The 15,920-nt window shown below is 47.2% G+C and overlaps 1 protein-coding gene across 3 annotated transcripts in view; it reads right to left on the bottom strand.

Moving 5' to 3' along the window:
- The window catches only part of yod1 (YOD1 deubiquitinase), a 35,845-nt gene that overhangs the window by 13,197 nt on the left and 6,728 nt on the right, over positions 1-15,920 (bottom strand). Inside the window, exons 1-2 of one of the 3 annotated variants that reach the window (XR_011935733.1) lie at positions 6,707-6,865; positions 5,464-5,546 (exon numbers count right to left, since the gene is read on the bottom strand). Coding sequence is in view for 2 of the 3 variants with exons in the window: in XM_072480256.1 (XP_072336357.1) it covers positions 6,707-6,914 (208 nt within the window). In the remaining variant the exon portion in view is untranslated. Of the gene's footprint in view, positions 1-5,463; positions 5,547-6,706; positions 6,921-9,058; positions 9,210-15,920 lie in introns of those variants that run through there. The other 2 variants (XM_072480256.1, XM_072480255.1) reach the window with 2 other exon arrangements.

Consider the following 15,920-nt stretch of genomic DNA (forward strand, 5'->3'; position numbering starts at 1 on the left):
TCATCGAGTCTGCTCCGCCATTCAATCATGGCTGATATTTTCTCATCCCCATTCTCCTGCCTTCTCCCCATAACCCCTGATCCCCTTATTAATCATGAACCTATCTATCTTTGTCTTAAAGACACACTGATTTAGCCTCCACAGCCTTCTGCGGCAAAAGAGTTCCACAGATTCAACACCCTCTGGCTGAAGAAATTCCTCCTCATCACTGTTTTAAAGGATCGTCCCTTTAGTCTGAGATGGTGTCCTCTGGTTCTAGTTTTTCCTACAAGTGGAAACATCCTCTCCACATCCACTCTAACCAGGCCTCGCAGTATCTTGTGAGTTTCAATAAGATTCCCTCTCATCCTTCTAAACTCCAACGAGTACAGACCCAGAGTCCTCAAATGTTCCTCATACGACAAGTTCTTCATTCCAGGAATCATTCTTGTGAACCTCCTCTGGACCCTTTCCAAGGCCAGCACATCGTTCCTTAGATATAGGGCCCAAAACTGCTCACAATGCTCCAAATGGGGCCTGGCCAGAGCCTTATACAGCCTCAGAAGTACATCCCTGGTCTTGTATTCTCGCCCTCTTGACATGAATGCTAACATTGCATTCGCCTTCTCAACTGCCGACTGAACCTGCACATTAACCTTAAGAGAATCGTGAACAAGAACTCCCAAGTCCCTTTGTGCTTCTGATTTCCGAAGCATTTCCCCATTTAGAAAATAGTCTATGCCTAATTTCCTCCTTCCAAAAGTGCATAACCTCACACTTTTCCACATTGTATTTCATTTGCCACTTCATTGCCCACTCTCCTAGCTTGTCCAAGTCCTTCTGCAGTCCCCTTGCTTCCTCAATACTACCTGTCCCTCTACAGATCTTTGTATCATCTGCAAACTTAGTAATAGTGCCTTCCAATACTCATTAATGTATATTGTGAAAAGTTATGGTCCCAGCACACACCTGAGGCACACTAGTCACCGGCTGCCATCCTGAAAAAGACCCCTTTATCCCCACTCTCTGCCTTCTGCCAGTCAGCCAGTCCTCTATCTATGCCAGGGTCTTCCCCTTAATACCATGGGCTTTTAACTTATTAGTCTCCTATGCGGCACCTTGTCAAAGGCCTTCTGGAAATCTAAATAAATCATGTCCACTGGTTCTCCTTTGTCTAACTTCCTTGTTACCTCCTCAAAGAACTCTAACAGATTTGTCAGACACGACCTCCCTTTGACAAAGCCGTGCTCAGTCCTATTTTACCATGCACTTCCAAGTACTTCACGATCTCATCTTTAATAATGGACTCTAAAATCTTACCAATGACCAAAGTCAGACTAACCGGCCTATAATTTCCTGTAGTCTGCCTCCCTCCCTTCTTAAACTGTGGTGTTACATTAGCCACTTTCCAGTTCTCTGGGACACTTCCTGCCTCCAGTGATTCCTGAAAGATCATCACTAATGCCTCCACAACTTCCTCAGCTATCTCTTTTAGGACCCTCGGGTGTAGTCCATCCGGCCCAGGTGACTTATCCACCTTCAGACCTTTCAGTTTCCCCAGAACCTGCTCCTTAGTAATGGTCACCGCACTCACCTCTGCCTCCTGGTTCTCCTGGAGCTCTGGCATCCCACTGGTGTCTTCCACCGTGAAGATGCAAAGTAACTATTCAGTTAGCCTGCCATTTATTTGTTTCCTATTATTATTTCTCCAGCCACATTTTCCAGTGGTCCAATGTCTATTTATGCCTCACTCTTACCTTTTATATATTAAAAAAAATCTCTTCCCATCTTCCTTTATATTACTAGTTAGCTTGCACTCATAATTCATCTTCTTCCCCTTATTGCTTTTTTAGTTGTCCTCTGCTTGCTTTTAAAGGCTTCCCAATCCTCTGGTTTCTCACTAATCCTCACCACTTTGTATGCTTTTTCTTTAGCCTTTATGCTGGCCTTGACATCCCTCGTCAGTCATGGATGCTTTGTTCTCCCCTTAGCATGTTTCCTCCTCCTTGGGATCAATTTCTGTTGTGCCTCCCTAATAACCCCCAAAAACCCCTGCCATTGCTGTTCCACTGTCTTCCCTGCTAGGCTCCTTTTCCAATCAACTCTGGCCAGCTCCTCCCTCATGTCTTTATAGTTACCCTTATTTAATTGTAATACCGTTACATCTGATTGCAGCTTCTCCCTCTCAAACTGCAGGGTAAATTCTATCATATTGTGGTCACTGCTTCCTAAGGGTTCCTTCACCTTAAGTTCCCTAATCAAGCCTGCCTCATTACACATCACCAAATCCAGAATTGCCTGTTCCCCAGTAGGCTCTGTCACAAGCTGGCCCGAAAAACCATCTCTTAGACATTCCACAAATTCCATTATTTGGGATCCACTACCAACCTGATTTTCCCAGTCCACCTGCATAATCAAGTCCCCCATGATTATGGTAATATTGCCTTTTTCATATGCCTTTTCTATCTCTTGATTTATTTTCTGCCCCACATCCTGACTCTTGCTGGGTGGTCTGTACATAACTCCCATCAGGGTCTTTTTACCTTTGCAATTCCTCAACTCTACCCACAGAGATTCTATGCCTTCTGGTCCGATATTGCTCCTTGCTATCGATTTAACTTCATTCCTTACTAACACTGCAACCCCGCCCCCTTTGCCCATCTGCCTGTCCTTTAGATAGGACATCTATCCTTGGATATTTAGATCCCAGCCCTGATCCCCTTGTAGCTACGTGTTTGTGATGCCCACAACATTGTATCAGCCAATTTCAATGTACGCAACAAACTCATTTACGTTGTTCCGTACACTGCGCGCATTTAGGTACAACACCCTCAATCCTGCATTGACCACCTCCCTTTTCACACTCTCCCCAGTCACTGCACCCTGTACTGTGGCCCTTTTTGATTTTTGACAATGGCTTCTCTGCCTTACACTTTCCTTACTGCTTTTTGTTTCTGGCCCCGTTTTACTTCCCTCCGACTTCCTGCATCGGCTCCCATCCCCCTGCCACATCCCCCATCCAACCCAGCCAATTACTGCCCTATCTAGCTACTCTCCATCATCAGCAAAGTGATGGAAGGAGTCATCAACAGTGTTACCAAGCGACACTTGCTCAGCAATAACCTGCACTCATGCTCAGTTTGGGTTCTGCCAGGAACACTCAACTCCTGACCTCATTAGAGCCTTGGTTCAAATATGGAACGCCAAAGCTCAGGTGAGTGATTGCCCTTGACATCAAGGCAGCATTTGACCAAGTGTGGCATCAAGGAGTCCTAGCCAAACTGGAGTCAATGGGAATCATGGGGGGGAAACTCTCTACTGGTTGGAGTCATATCTGGCACAAAGGAAGATGGTTGAGGTAGTTGGAGATAAATCATCTCAGCTCCAGGACATTGCTGCAGGAGTTCCTCAGGAAGGTGTCCTGAGCCCAACCATCTTCCGCGGCTTCAATGACCTCGCTTCCATCACAAGGTCAGAAATAGGGATGTTCACAGATGGCTGCACAATGTTCAGCACCATTTTTTTGACTCCTCAGATAGTGAAGCAGTGTATGTCTAAATGCAGCAAGATCTGGGCAAGATCCAGACTTTGGCTAACGAGTGGCAAGTGATGTTCGTGCCACACAAGTGCTAGGCAATGACCATCTCCTACAAGAGAGGATCTAACCATCGCCCTTGACATTCAATAACATTATGATCATTGAATCCCCCACAATCACATCCTGGGGGTACCATTGATCAGAAACTGAACTGGACTAGCCATATTAATACTGTGGCTACCAGGGCTGGTCAAAGTCTAGGAATCCTACAGCGAGTAACTCACCTCCTGACTCCCCAAAACCTGACCATCATCTACAAGGCACAAGTCAGGAATGCAATGGAATACTCTCCACTTGCCTGGATGAGTGCAGCTCCAACAACACTCAAGAAGCTTGATGCCATCCAGGACAAAACAGCTCGCTTGATTGCTCCCCCTTCCACAAACATTAAAACCCTCCACCACCGACGAACAGTGGCAGCTGTGTGCAGCATCTACAAGTAACTTGCCACGGTTCCTTAGACAACACCTTCCAAACCCACGACCACTGCCATCTAGAAAGACAAGAGCAGCAGATACCTGGGAATCCCACCACCTGGAGGTTTCCCTCTAAGTCACTCGCCACCACAATTTAGAAATATATCACCGTTCCTTCACTGTCACCGGTTCAAAATCCCAGAACTCCCTCCCTAACAGCACTGTGGGTGTTACATACATTTCAGGGACTGCAGAGGTTCAAGAATCCAGCTCACCACTACCTTCTGAAGGGCAACTAGGGATGGGCAATAAATGGTGGCCTAGCCAGCGATGCCTACATCCCGTAGAAGAATAAAAATAAATAAACAGGTCTACATTTGTTTTACCTCCACATTTATTATCCAAAATTATGACCATAATATTTTCTCAGCAATTTTACCTTCAGTCTCTGCAGCCACCCCAAGAAACATAATTTCTAAGAGGTGAATGCTATTAAACATCTCATCTTTTAACTCTATTTACTCCCATGACTTTGGCTGCCTGATCTCAACCACAAGAGCTTGCCCTGTCTGTTGTCCAATTCCTCCATGCCTGGGGCGGAGCCTACCTCTCACACACATCTGACAGGCAAACAAAAAAACAAACAGTTTTCAACCCAAGTAAAATACACACAAAAAAAACATGAATTTAAATCAGTAGTCCAACAGCAGTCACAATTGAAATTACCATATTATACACATTTGTGTTGGTAAACATGGGAAAATTAAGAATTAATGCCACTTCATGCACCATTTTCTTTCTCATTTGCAAATCAATGGACTTGAGGTGGAGGTATTTTGGTTAATTTAGTTTATTTTATTGTTAAACAGTGTTTGAGACTGGCCTGGTCCATAATTATCAATAAGCAACATTATAGGACATGTACTAATTATGAAAATATCCAATTAAATGTATAGGAATGCAGCTCTACTGATAATGATCTCCTCCAAAGGATCAGTGAATAAATGCACTACTCAGGGGGATAATGATGTATACAAATCAAGAAGTCCCAGGTTTGATCTCTGGTCTGTGCGACTCTTCTGATCGCAGTCAGAGTTGATATAAAATTGTGCCCAGATCCCAGCCTAGATAGGAAGAAGGGGCAAGCTATCCATGATTTTTCACTGCAGAATTGCTGCTGGAAATGCAGCATGTGTATTTATACAATCAGGTTAATTCATCATGCCTTGTACTGTTCACTACCTAGACTCTCAGCTAATGATGACTAACCTTGGGACTAACCACACCCAAGCTCGAGTCAGTGTAGTTAGTACGGGAGAGGGGGTGCAAGGCAAGAGACGGCCCAGCTTTCACCACTCCACAAGTTTGCAGAAATTGTGGTGTGTGTGTGTATAAATATCTAATTTTATTAATGGTCATCATCAATAGCAATAATATACTCAGGCAAAAGTAATGAAAATCACTACTTACTTAGTGGACAACTGAATGAAATTTATCCTTTCATTGTGAAAATCATGCAACAGTAAGAATCAGGTACAGAAACATCCAAAATTCTGGAAAACATAATTTTATGTCATGATTTTGGATCAGTAATTAGCCAGGAGATTGCTGGTTGTGTTCTGTACCTGAAAAAAAAATTGCACTATGATAAAAAATTGCTCAAAAGAACATAAAGCTCCCTGGGCTGCTCCATAACTCAATAGAATTTGGTTTAACACTAAGATATCAAAATAATAAATCAAAGTTTTGTTTTATCTCTGGTGGCACCTCACCAAAAATAATATTGGATTTCCCAAACTAAATGCAATATCAGATACAAGAGAACACACGGACTGCAAAAAATTGCCAGGATGGTTTAAAAATTAAACTACAAGATCTAAGCTGCAGCAACTTGACAATGTTGTCAGACCTTCGTACCTGTTACCTTTAGGACAAATTCCAGTCTTATTCTTTATAACAATACATATTTGGAATTTAGAGCGTAGTTAGATACTTTTTTTCTGGCAGATTATATCTTTCATTTCGATTTTGTGATCTGATCTTTCTGTAGTAGTGGGTGACCAAAACAGGCAAAAAAATAAAATCAATTTTAATCAAGGAAGGGCAAGTCAGCTCTAGAGCGAAACAACTGGTTGACCAGCAAAGATTGTCAATTTCCGCTTACCTAATCTGTATATGGACTAGGCAGTTTCAGAAGGCTCATTTACATTAGATTCATCAAATGTGATATTGTTACCAAACAAACTATTAGATTTATCACTGTCATTTCCAAATTTTCTGTTCAAAGATTAATGAGCCATCATTTTGGCCTAGTGAGCAGCTTATGAAATTGTATCAGGTCAGGCTGCAAGTAGGGAGGAGTCGAGGCTGCTCGCCATTTCAATCCACCCACAGTTAAAACAGTGTACTGATGGGGAAACTATAGATTGTGAGCAATGTAATCACAGTAGAACAAAATTGATTCCACCATAAAAACAAAGAAAGTACATAGCAAAGAAAGAAAATCAGGCATATTATTTCCAAACAGGACATGCCAATTTTATGTCTTTTGAGAAATGAATAAGGACAATTTTTATAGACTTCATGCCCTCCGACCCCTTTCTTTGTTGATTCTACGCAGTTGATACTGCGGCTCTTGTCACTTGATTTTGTGTAATTAAGTAGCACCGATATTTCATTCTTCCTTTGTACACACTATCCTCAATACACTTACCAGATTTGATAGGACAATCTTTGAGAGGCAATTCCCCATTACGAAGTTCCAGGTTAGATGGAGGAAATCCCACCATGATTTTCTGTAGTGCACATGGAATCCCAGTTAGTTCTTCCACCTTATCTTTCAACTCTTGGACACAGGACACTGACGTCAGCCCTTGCATCAGGTGAGTTCCATTCTTTGCTTTACATCGTAAACGTAGCATTGTATTCTAAAATGACAATGTGAATGGTTGACAATGTGCAATGAAGTATCTATCTTATACTGTGCTTTACTAATATTTTCTTGATGACGTGATCTTTCTTTTAATCATCTGCACATTTACATTATCTGAATTAGATACTAGAAAATTATGCTGAAAAAAAGAGACATGCTGTTGAAGCTTTTCATCTTTCATTCATCAGGACAGATTTCAAACAATCAGCACCTTCTCCTCATGCAGTCCGATTGTTGTTCCCTTTGAGATTTGGCACTCGTGAATCTGTTCTGATGAGTGCAAGATGAAAAGCTTCAGCAGCATGTCTCTTTGTACTACCAAACAAATAACCTTGAAGTTATCTCACTATATGTCAAGTAACCCAAATTATCTTTGGGCCCATTGTTAAACAATGAAATAATTCACGTGCCAGATTTCCTGGCGATTGATGTAAACAATCACATTTTGCGTTCCTTTAAACTTAGTCATAGAACTTTACATCACAGAAAGAGGCCCTTTGGCCCATCATGTCTGCACCATCATCAAGCACCTATCTATTCTAATCCCATTTTCCCCTACTTGATCTCGAGCCCTCTCCAACTTAAACAAAAACTCAAATCATTGGAATCACTCAAATCATTGGAATCACAGCTATAAATTGACATTTCCTCTGCATTCAGTAATCATTTTAACAGCCTTCCATAAAAATCTCATGAGCAAGGCAAGGAGGTGGTCAAATGTTACTGGATCCAGAGGCCAACTACTGCTTGGGTTATGTCTGACCTCTCCTATTTCTCATATGCATTTTGTCCCTTGGCGACACATTCCAGTTAGTTTGCACATGTCTGCTAACAACACCCAGCTCTACATCATCATCACCACCTCTACTGCTAAATTATCAGCATGGGTAAAATTTAAGTCAATGGGAATCAGGGACAATACTTTCATTGGTTGTAGCCACATGTAGAATAAGGGAAGATAGTTGTGGTTTTTGGAGACTAATCATCTCAGCAGATCAGCGGGAATTCCTCAGGGTAGTGCCCTTGGCCCAACAATCTTCAGCTTCTTCAGTGACTTTCTCTCCATCGCAAGATCAGAACTTGGGATGTTCGCTGCTGTTGCATAGTGTTCGCTGCTGTTGCATAGTGTTCAATTCAATTCACAACTCCTCAGATAATGAAGCAAGCAATTTGTGCCCACATGCAGAATAACCTGGAACATAATTGCTGCTGTACTAGTAATCCAGAGACCCAGGGTCTGGGGACCGGGTTTGAATCCCACCACAGCGGGTGGTGGAATTTAAACTCAATAAATATCTGGAGTTAAAAAGTCTAACGATGACAATCAAACCATAGTCAATTGGAATAAAAACCCATCTGGTTCACTAATGTCGTTTGGGGAAGGAAATCTGCCACCCTTACCTGGTCTGGCCTACATGTGACTTCAGACTCACAACAATGTGGTTGCCACTTAAATGCACTCTGAAATGGCCTATGATGCCACACAGTTGTATTCAACCACTACGAAAACACAAAAAAGGAATGAAACCGGACAGACCACCAGGCATCGGCCCAGGCACCGGAAATGACAAAGGCAAACCCAGCCTAGTGGACCATGCAAAGTCCTCCTTACTAATATCTGGCGGTTTGTACCAAAAGTTGGAGAGATTCCTCCGACTAGTCAAGCAACAGCCTGATATAATCATATTCACAGAATGATATCTAACAGACAACGTCCCAGACACCGCTATTCCTGGTTATTGTCTGTCTCACCGGCAAGACAGACCCAGCAGAGGTGGCGGCACAGTGGTATGTGGTCAGGAGTTGCCCTAGGAGTCCTCAACATTGACTCTGGACGCCATGAACTCTCATGACTTCAGCTTAAACATGGGCAAGGCAACCTCTGCTTATTACCACGTACTGGCCACCATTAGCTGATGAATCAATACTTCTCCACGTTGAACACCACTTGGAGGAAACACAGAGGGTGGCAAGGGCGCATTATATGCTCTGGATGGGGGACTTCAATGTCCATCACCAAGAGTGGCTCGGTGGTACGACCACAGACTGAGCTGGTCTGGTCCTAAATGACATAAGATGCTAGACTGAGGCTGCAGCAGGTGGCAAATGAACCAATAAAAGGGTAAAACATACTTGACCTCATCCTCATCGACCTGCCTGCTGCAGATGCATCTGTCCATGACAATATCCAAGAAGTGACCACCGTAGGAGGTCCCGTCTTCACATTCAGTATACCCTCCATCAGACTTCAAACAGATCTAGAAGGCTGGGCATCCATGAGGCACTGTGAAGCATCAGCAGAATTGTATTCAACCATAATCTGTAACCTCATGACCCAGCATATCCTCCACTCTACCATTACCATCAAGACAGGGGATCAACCCGGGTTCAATGAAAAGTGCAGGAGAGCATGCCAAGAGCAACACCAGGCATGCCGAAAAATGTGTCAACCTGGTGAAGCTACAATGCAGGACTACTTGCATGTCAAAAACATAAGCAGCAAGTAATAGACAGAGCTAAGAGATTCCACAATGAACGCATCAGATCTAAGCTCTGCCACATCCAGCCGTGAATGGTGGTGGACAATTAAACAACTCATTGAAGGAGGAGGCTCCACAAATACCCCCATCCTCAATGATGGAGGATCCCAGCTCACCTGTACAAACGACAAGGCTGATACAATCTTCAGACAGACGTGCAAGTGGATCATCCACCTCAGTCTGCTCCGGAGGTCCCCAGCATCCCAGATACGACCAGGAGCAGAATTAGGCCACTTGGCCCATCGGGTCTGCTCCTCCATTCAACCATGGCTGATATTTTCTCATCCCCATTCTCCTGCCTTTTCCCCATAACCCCTGATCCCCTTATTACCCCATTCTCCTGCCTTCTCCCTATAACCCCTGATCCCCTTATTAATCAAGAACCTATCTATCTCTGCCAGTCTCCAACCAATATGATTCACTCCACATGATATCAAGAAACGGCTGAAGGCACTGGATTATGCAAAGGCTACGGGCCCTAACTATTCTGGCAATAGTACTGAAGACTTGTGCTCCAGAAGTTGCCATACCCCAGCCAAGCTGATGACGCTAGCCACGCTTTATAGAAGCAGGAATTTGGCTAGGTCGTGATGTTGCAGTAGGTACTCAAAGCTACTGGGCTTGTGGTGTTTGCGTCCCTCCATAAAGCTGTTTCAATTGCTCCCACTGTCAAGAGTTCCAAGTGCAGGTTCCAGAGGAGCTAAAGCCTCCTCTCTCACTGTGACTGCTGCTGGTGCTGCACAGAATTAGCAAAGTGCAAATCTAATACTCCAAAGGCTCTTTTCAGAGTCACCCACAGGATCTGTGGAAGGGCTGACTATTGTCAAGAGGGAGTAGAGACGTTATTATGGCAAGGGTAGCCTGACCCAATTTTCATCTGTTCACTTGTGTTTCAGTTAACTCTCGCAACAGTACTCTGCTTCTTCCTGGTTCATTGGGGCCCTAGTCATTAGATGACTTTTCTTTCATTGGTCGTCCCGGTGGTAGAATTTTCTCGGGCTTTTTGGGAGCTTGGGACGAATTCGCCCACTGCCCCCATGTATTTTGAACCCTGCCTTGGTCATACATGGACATCTTACGAAGAAACTTACAGCTCAAAAAGTTATGAAAAGAACAGCGAATTCTAACAAGTATTTCGCTCCCAGAAATTGAGCTCAAGTCTGCACGCTTGATTGAACCAGTTTTCCTGAATCAGGTTTGCTTGATTTAAGTACTTTCCCTTTAATTAGATTAAACTTGGATTGTCTCACCATTATCGAATGAACACAGGAAACCTAGACAGCTAACAGTGGCACCACAGACAGGGTGGTCTAGCATTGTCATTGGTAGTGATCACAAGGTTAACCCCCTTGGTGTGAGGAATCAATCCTGCCACCGACTCTTTCCACCACTGAAGGTCAGGCATTCAATTGCCAAGGCCATAAGCGCAGGAATTCCCTCCCTAAATCTTTCTCTTTCTCCTTCTTTAAGATGCCTCTTAAAATCTATCTCTTTGGCCAAGCCTTTGTTTACCTGTAACATTCTATAATTTCTATGACATCGCCTCATATGGCCGGTTATCAAATTTTATTTAGTAACACTCCTGTGAAGAATCTAAGGATGCATTAATACGCGATGTAAAGAAACTTGCAGCCATTAAGGATTACAGTTTCATTTTAAAAAGTCACCATGGTAGACAAATGTAACAGGAAAATGTACATTGGACAATTTAACCTGAAACCTCAACAAGCGGTGCTGGAAGCTGTCTGTCAGCACTTTGTTTGTCCCCGAATTAAGTTGGCTCGATTGAAAATACTTCACCTTATTTGAACTTTAAACTTTTGATTAAGTGAAGTGTTCCTTTTCAGCATATCGGCTTAATGCCATTGAATGAACTAGCATAATGCTAGATAGCAAATAGCCCACAGTGTGCTGGCATCAGTTTGACACCAGGAGAGGGTGACAAAAGAATGGTTTCAATGTCTGAAAATATCAGTGGTCGGACAGTCCAGAAGGGAGAGCAGAGGCACCAGTGGTTACAAAGTAAGCACATTGCTGACACAGTGAGCACAGTTTTACCCCTCTGCTTCTTGTACTCAGGTTCTTGCATTATCAACTGTTACTCTTTTGAACTTTAGGTGGAAGACATCAAAGTCACAGCCATGGATCTAATTCTAGACCAAGAGAAGTAGCAAAATTAATTGAAAATGCAATGTGGTTGAGTTCTCGGTCTTCAGACCAGTAGTTCAGAATGCAAATGCAACACGGAGTCTAAGAAACAAGCTGGCTGGATACACCCCTCAATTGCAAGTGGCTTGTAACCCAGGAAATTAAAAGGGGAATGGGATAAAAGAGACAGACAACAGAAATTAGAAAATAACCTATAAGAGACAAAAAGATGTGGCTCTGTACTACAAACTTAGAGGAAAAAGATTTTTAAAACATTTTTTTTTTGGTTTTCCTCACAGTACTGGATGTACTTATTGCTGCAGCCTCCAAGGATTTGGCCATCATCCTCAAGAATTTAGAGCAGTGAGCCTTCCGGTTGCGGTTATGCTGAGCTAAATCGCACGTCCGGCAGCTCCTGCCAGAAATTGACTTTTGGGCTCTTTTTCGGGGCCCAGCGGCATTTGTTCGGTGGTTCCCAGTGTGGGTAGGTGACAGTACGATTTCCCCAGCACTGTATGGATTGGACCAGGAGTGGAGCGGTGAAAAAAGTAATTTTGGTGCAGCGAAAAGTGCGAGGGAGGAAAACCAAGATGGTGGCGGGTGGAGACCAGGCAGCGTGGGCGCAGTGGTCGCAAGAGCAGCAGGAGTTTCTCAAGCGCTGCTTCATGGAATTGAAAGCAGAGCTGCTGGAGCCGCTGAAGGCTTCGATCGACAATCTGGTCGAGACCTAGAAGGCCCAAGGGGCGGCGATCCGGGAGGTGCGGCAGAAGGCCTCGGAGAATGAGGACGAGATATTGGGCCTGGCGGTGAAGGTGGAGGCGCAGCATAAGAAATGGCAGGAAAAGTTCGAGGACATGGAGAATCGGTCGAGGAGGAAGAACCTGTGGATTCTGGGTCTCCAGGAGGGAGTGGAGGGGTCGGATGCTGGAGCATATGTGGTCACGATGCTGAACACGTTGATGGGCGCGGGTGCCTTCCCGAGGCCCCTGGAGTTGGATGGGCCCACCGAGTCCTGGCGAGGAGGCCCAAGTCTAACGAGCCGCCGCGGACGGTATTGGTGCGGTTCCACCGCTTGGTGGACAGGGAATGTGTCCTAAGATGGGTAAAAAAGGAGCGGAGCGGAGCATGTGGGAGAATGCAGATTCCGTATATACCAGGACTGGAGCGCGGAAGTGGCCAAGAAGAGGGCCGGGTACAATCGGGCTAAGGCGGCTCTGCTTTGGAAGGGGGTGAAATTTGGGATGCTGCAGCCGGCGCGACTGTGGGTCACATTTAAGGACCGGCACCATTACTTTGAGACGACGGAGGTGGCGTGGACCTTTATTCAGGCCGAAACGTTGGACACGGACTGAGGGTCGGTTGTGAGGGGAGGTCGCGGGGGGGCTACTGTGATTACTGTGCTTTGGGGATGTTCTGTTCTGTATTGTTTCCTTGGGTGCTGGGTGGGGGAGGGTGAGATGGTTCGAAGTGGGGGTTTTGAGAGAGTGTGGGCGTCGGTGGTTGGAATGACGGGGCCCCGTTGGGGGAGGGGAGATGTGAGGCCTGAGGTGGGGGAGCTGGGATTAGGCCGCAAAAGAGAGCTGCGCCAGAGAGGGCGGGGCCGGTTTGATGGCAAGCACGGGCTTTTCCCCGCGCGAGGGCAGGAAGGGGGCGGAGCCGGGGGGAAGGGCGGTGTTGGAGAGGAGTGCTCGCTGATGGGGGGGGGGGGGGGAGAGACACACGACACTACCACACTGGGGGGTCGATGGAGTGGCAGGAGTGACCGGGTCAGCTGACGTTATGGGGGGAGCAACGCAGCTGGGGGGGGGGGGGGGGGGAGAGAAGAGTGGTGGGGGGGAACTGGGTTGCTGATGCACTGGCCAAAGGGGAGCTGGAGCTCGGAGAGAGAGTCGGGGCGGGGGTCTGCCGCTGGGGGTAATGGAGAGTGAGGGAGGCGTGGGCACGTGGCTGGCCTAGAAAAGGGGATGGCTAATCGGCAGGGGCGGGGGGGGGGGGGGGGGGGGCGGGGGGGGGGGCTGATCCGGCTGATAACTTGGAATGTGAGAGGCCTGAACGGGGCCCATGTATTCGCGCACCTGAAGGGACTAAAGGCAGATGTGGTTATGCTCCAGGAGACGCATTTGAGGGTGGCAGATCAGGTTAGGCTGAGAAAGGGGTGGGTAGGACAGGTTTTCCACTCGGGGTTGGATGCAAAGAATCGAGGCGTGGCGTTTTTGGTGGGAAAGCGGGTGTCGTTTGAGGCGCAGAACATCGTGGCAGACAATGGAGGTAGGTATGTGATGGTGAGTGGTAAGCTGCAGGGGGTGCGGGTGGTATTAGTGAATGTGTATGCCCTGAATTGGGATGATGCCGGATTTATGCGGCGCATGTTGGGCCAGATTCCGGACCTGGAGGCAGGGAGCTTGATAATGTGGGGGGGGGGACTTCAACACGGTACTGGATCCAGCACTGGACCGCTCCAGGTCCAGGACGGGTAAGAGGCCGGCGGCGGCCAAGGTGCTGAGGGGGTTTATGGACCAGATGGGAGGAGTGGACCCATGGAGGTTTGTCAGGCCGGAGGTCAGGGATTTTTCTTTTTTTTCCCACGTCCATAAAGCCTACTCCCGGATAGACTTCTTCGTTATGAGCAGGGTACTAATCCCGAGGGTGGAGGACACGGAGTATTCGGCCATAGCCATCTCAGACCATGCCCCGCATTGGGTGGAACTGGAGCTAGGGGAGGAGAGGGACCAGCGCCCGCTGTGGCACCTGGATGTGGGCTTGCTGGCGGATGAGGTGGTGAGCGGGCGGATCCGGGGGTGCATTGAAAGCTATCTAGAGGCTAACGATAATGGGGAGGTGCAGGTGGGGGTGGTCTGGGAGGCGCTGAAGGCGGTGATATGGGGAGAGCTAATCTCCACTAGGGCCCACAAGGAGAAGGAGAGGAGAGAGAGGGAGAGGTTGGTGGGGGAGATTTTAAGGGTGGATAGGAGGTATGCAGAGGTCCCAGAGGAGGGACTACTCAAGGAGCGACGAAGCCTCCAGGCCGAGTTCGACCTGTTGACCACCAAGAAGGCAGAGGTGCAGTGGAGGAAAGCACAAGGGGTGGTGTATGAGTACAGGGAGAAGGCTAGCTGGATGTTGGCACACCAGATTCGGAAGCGGGAGGCAGCGAGGGAGATTGGGGGAGTTAGGGATAGAGGGGGGAACACGGTGCTGAGGGAATAAATGGGGTATTTAGAGATTTTTATGGGGGGTTGGATAGGTCTGAGCCCCCGACGGAGGAGGGGGGGGGGGGGGGTCGATTTTTGGATCGGCTGACGTTCCCGAGGGTGGAGGAGGAGCAGGTGGAGGAGGAGTAGGTGGCTGGGCTTGGGGCACCGGTAGGGCTGGAGGAGCTGACTAAGGGGCTGGGGAGTATGCAGGCGTGGAAGGCACTGGGGCCAGATGGGTTCCCGGTGGAATTTTACCGGAAGTACATGGACCTGCTAGGCCCTCGATTAGTGAGGACTTTCAATGAGGCGAGGGAAGGGGGGGTCCCTACCCCCGACGATGTCCACGGCGCTGATCTCGATGCGGGTCAAGTACCCATTACAGTGTGGGTCGTATAGGCCAATCTCTCTCCTTAACGTGGACGCGAAGCTGTTAGCTACCAGAATTGAGGACTGTGTCCCAGGAGGTGATTCACGAGGACCAGACGGGTTTTGTGAAGGGAAGGCAGCTGAATACCAATGTGCGGAGGCTCCTTAACGTAATCATGATGCCTGCAGTGGAGGGGGAAGCGGATATAGTGGCGGCGATGGGCGCGGAGAAGGCCTTCGATAGGGTGGAGTGGGGGTACCTCTGGGAAGTGTTGAGGAGGTTTGGGGGAGGGGTTCATTTGTTGGGTTAGGCTACTTTACGAAGCCCCGGTGGCGAGTGTGGCCATGAATCGGAGGAGGTCGGAATACTTTTGGCTATATTGGGGGACGAGGCAGGGTGCCCCCTATTCCCCCTTGCTATTTGCATTGGCAATTGAGCCTTTTGCTATGGCTCTTAGGGAGTCCAGGAACTGGAGGGGGCTGGTATGGGGGGGGGGGGGGGGGGGGGGGGGGGGGGGAAGGACCACCGGATATCGTTGTATGCCGATGACCTGTTACTGTATGTGGCGGACCCAGTGGGGGGAATGCCGGAGGTGATGCGGATCCTCAGGGAGTTTGGGGACTTTTCCGGGTATAGGCTCAACGTGAGGAAGAGTGAGCTCTTCGTGGTACACCCAGGGGATCAGGGAAGGGGGATAGACGAGCTTCCATTTAAGAGGGCGGAAAGAAGTTTTCGGTACCTGTGGA

Source organism: Scyliorhinus torazame, chromosome 17 (genome assembly GCF_047496885.1).
Source record: "Scyliorhinus torazame isolate Kashiwa2021f chromosome 17, sScyTor2.1, whole genome shotgun sequence".
NCBI lineage: Eukaryota > Metazoa > Chordata > Chondrichthyes > Carcharhiniformes > Scyliorhinidae > Scyliorhinus > Scyliorhinus torazame.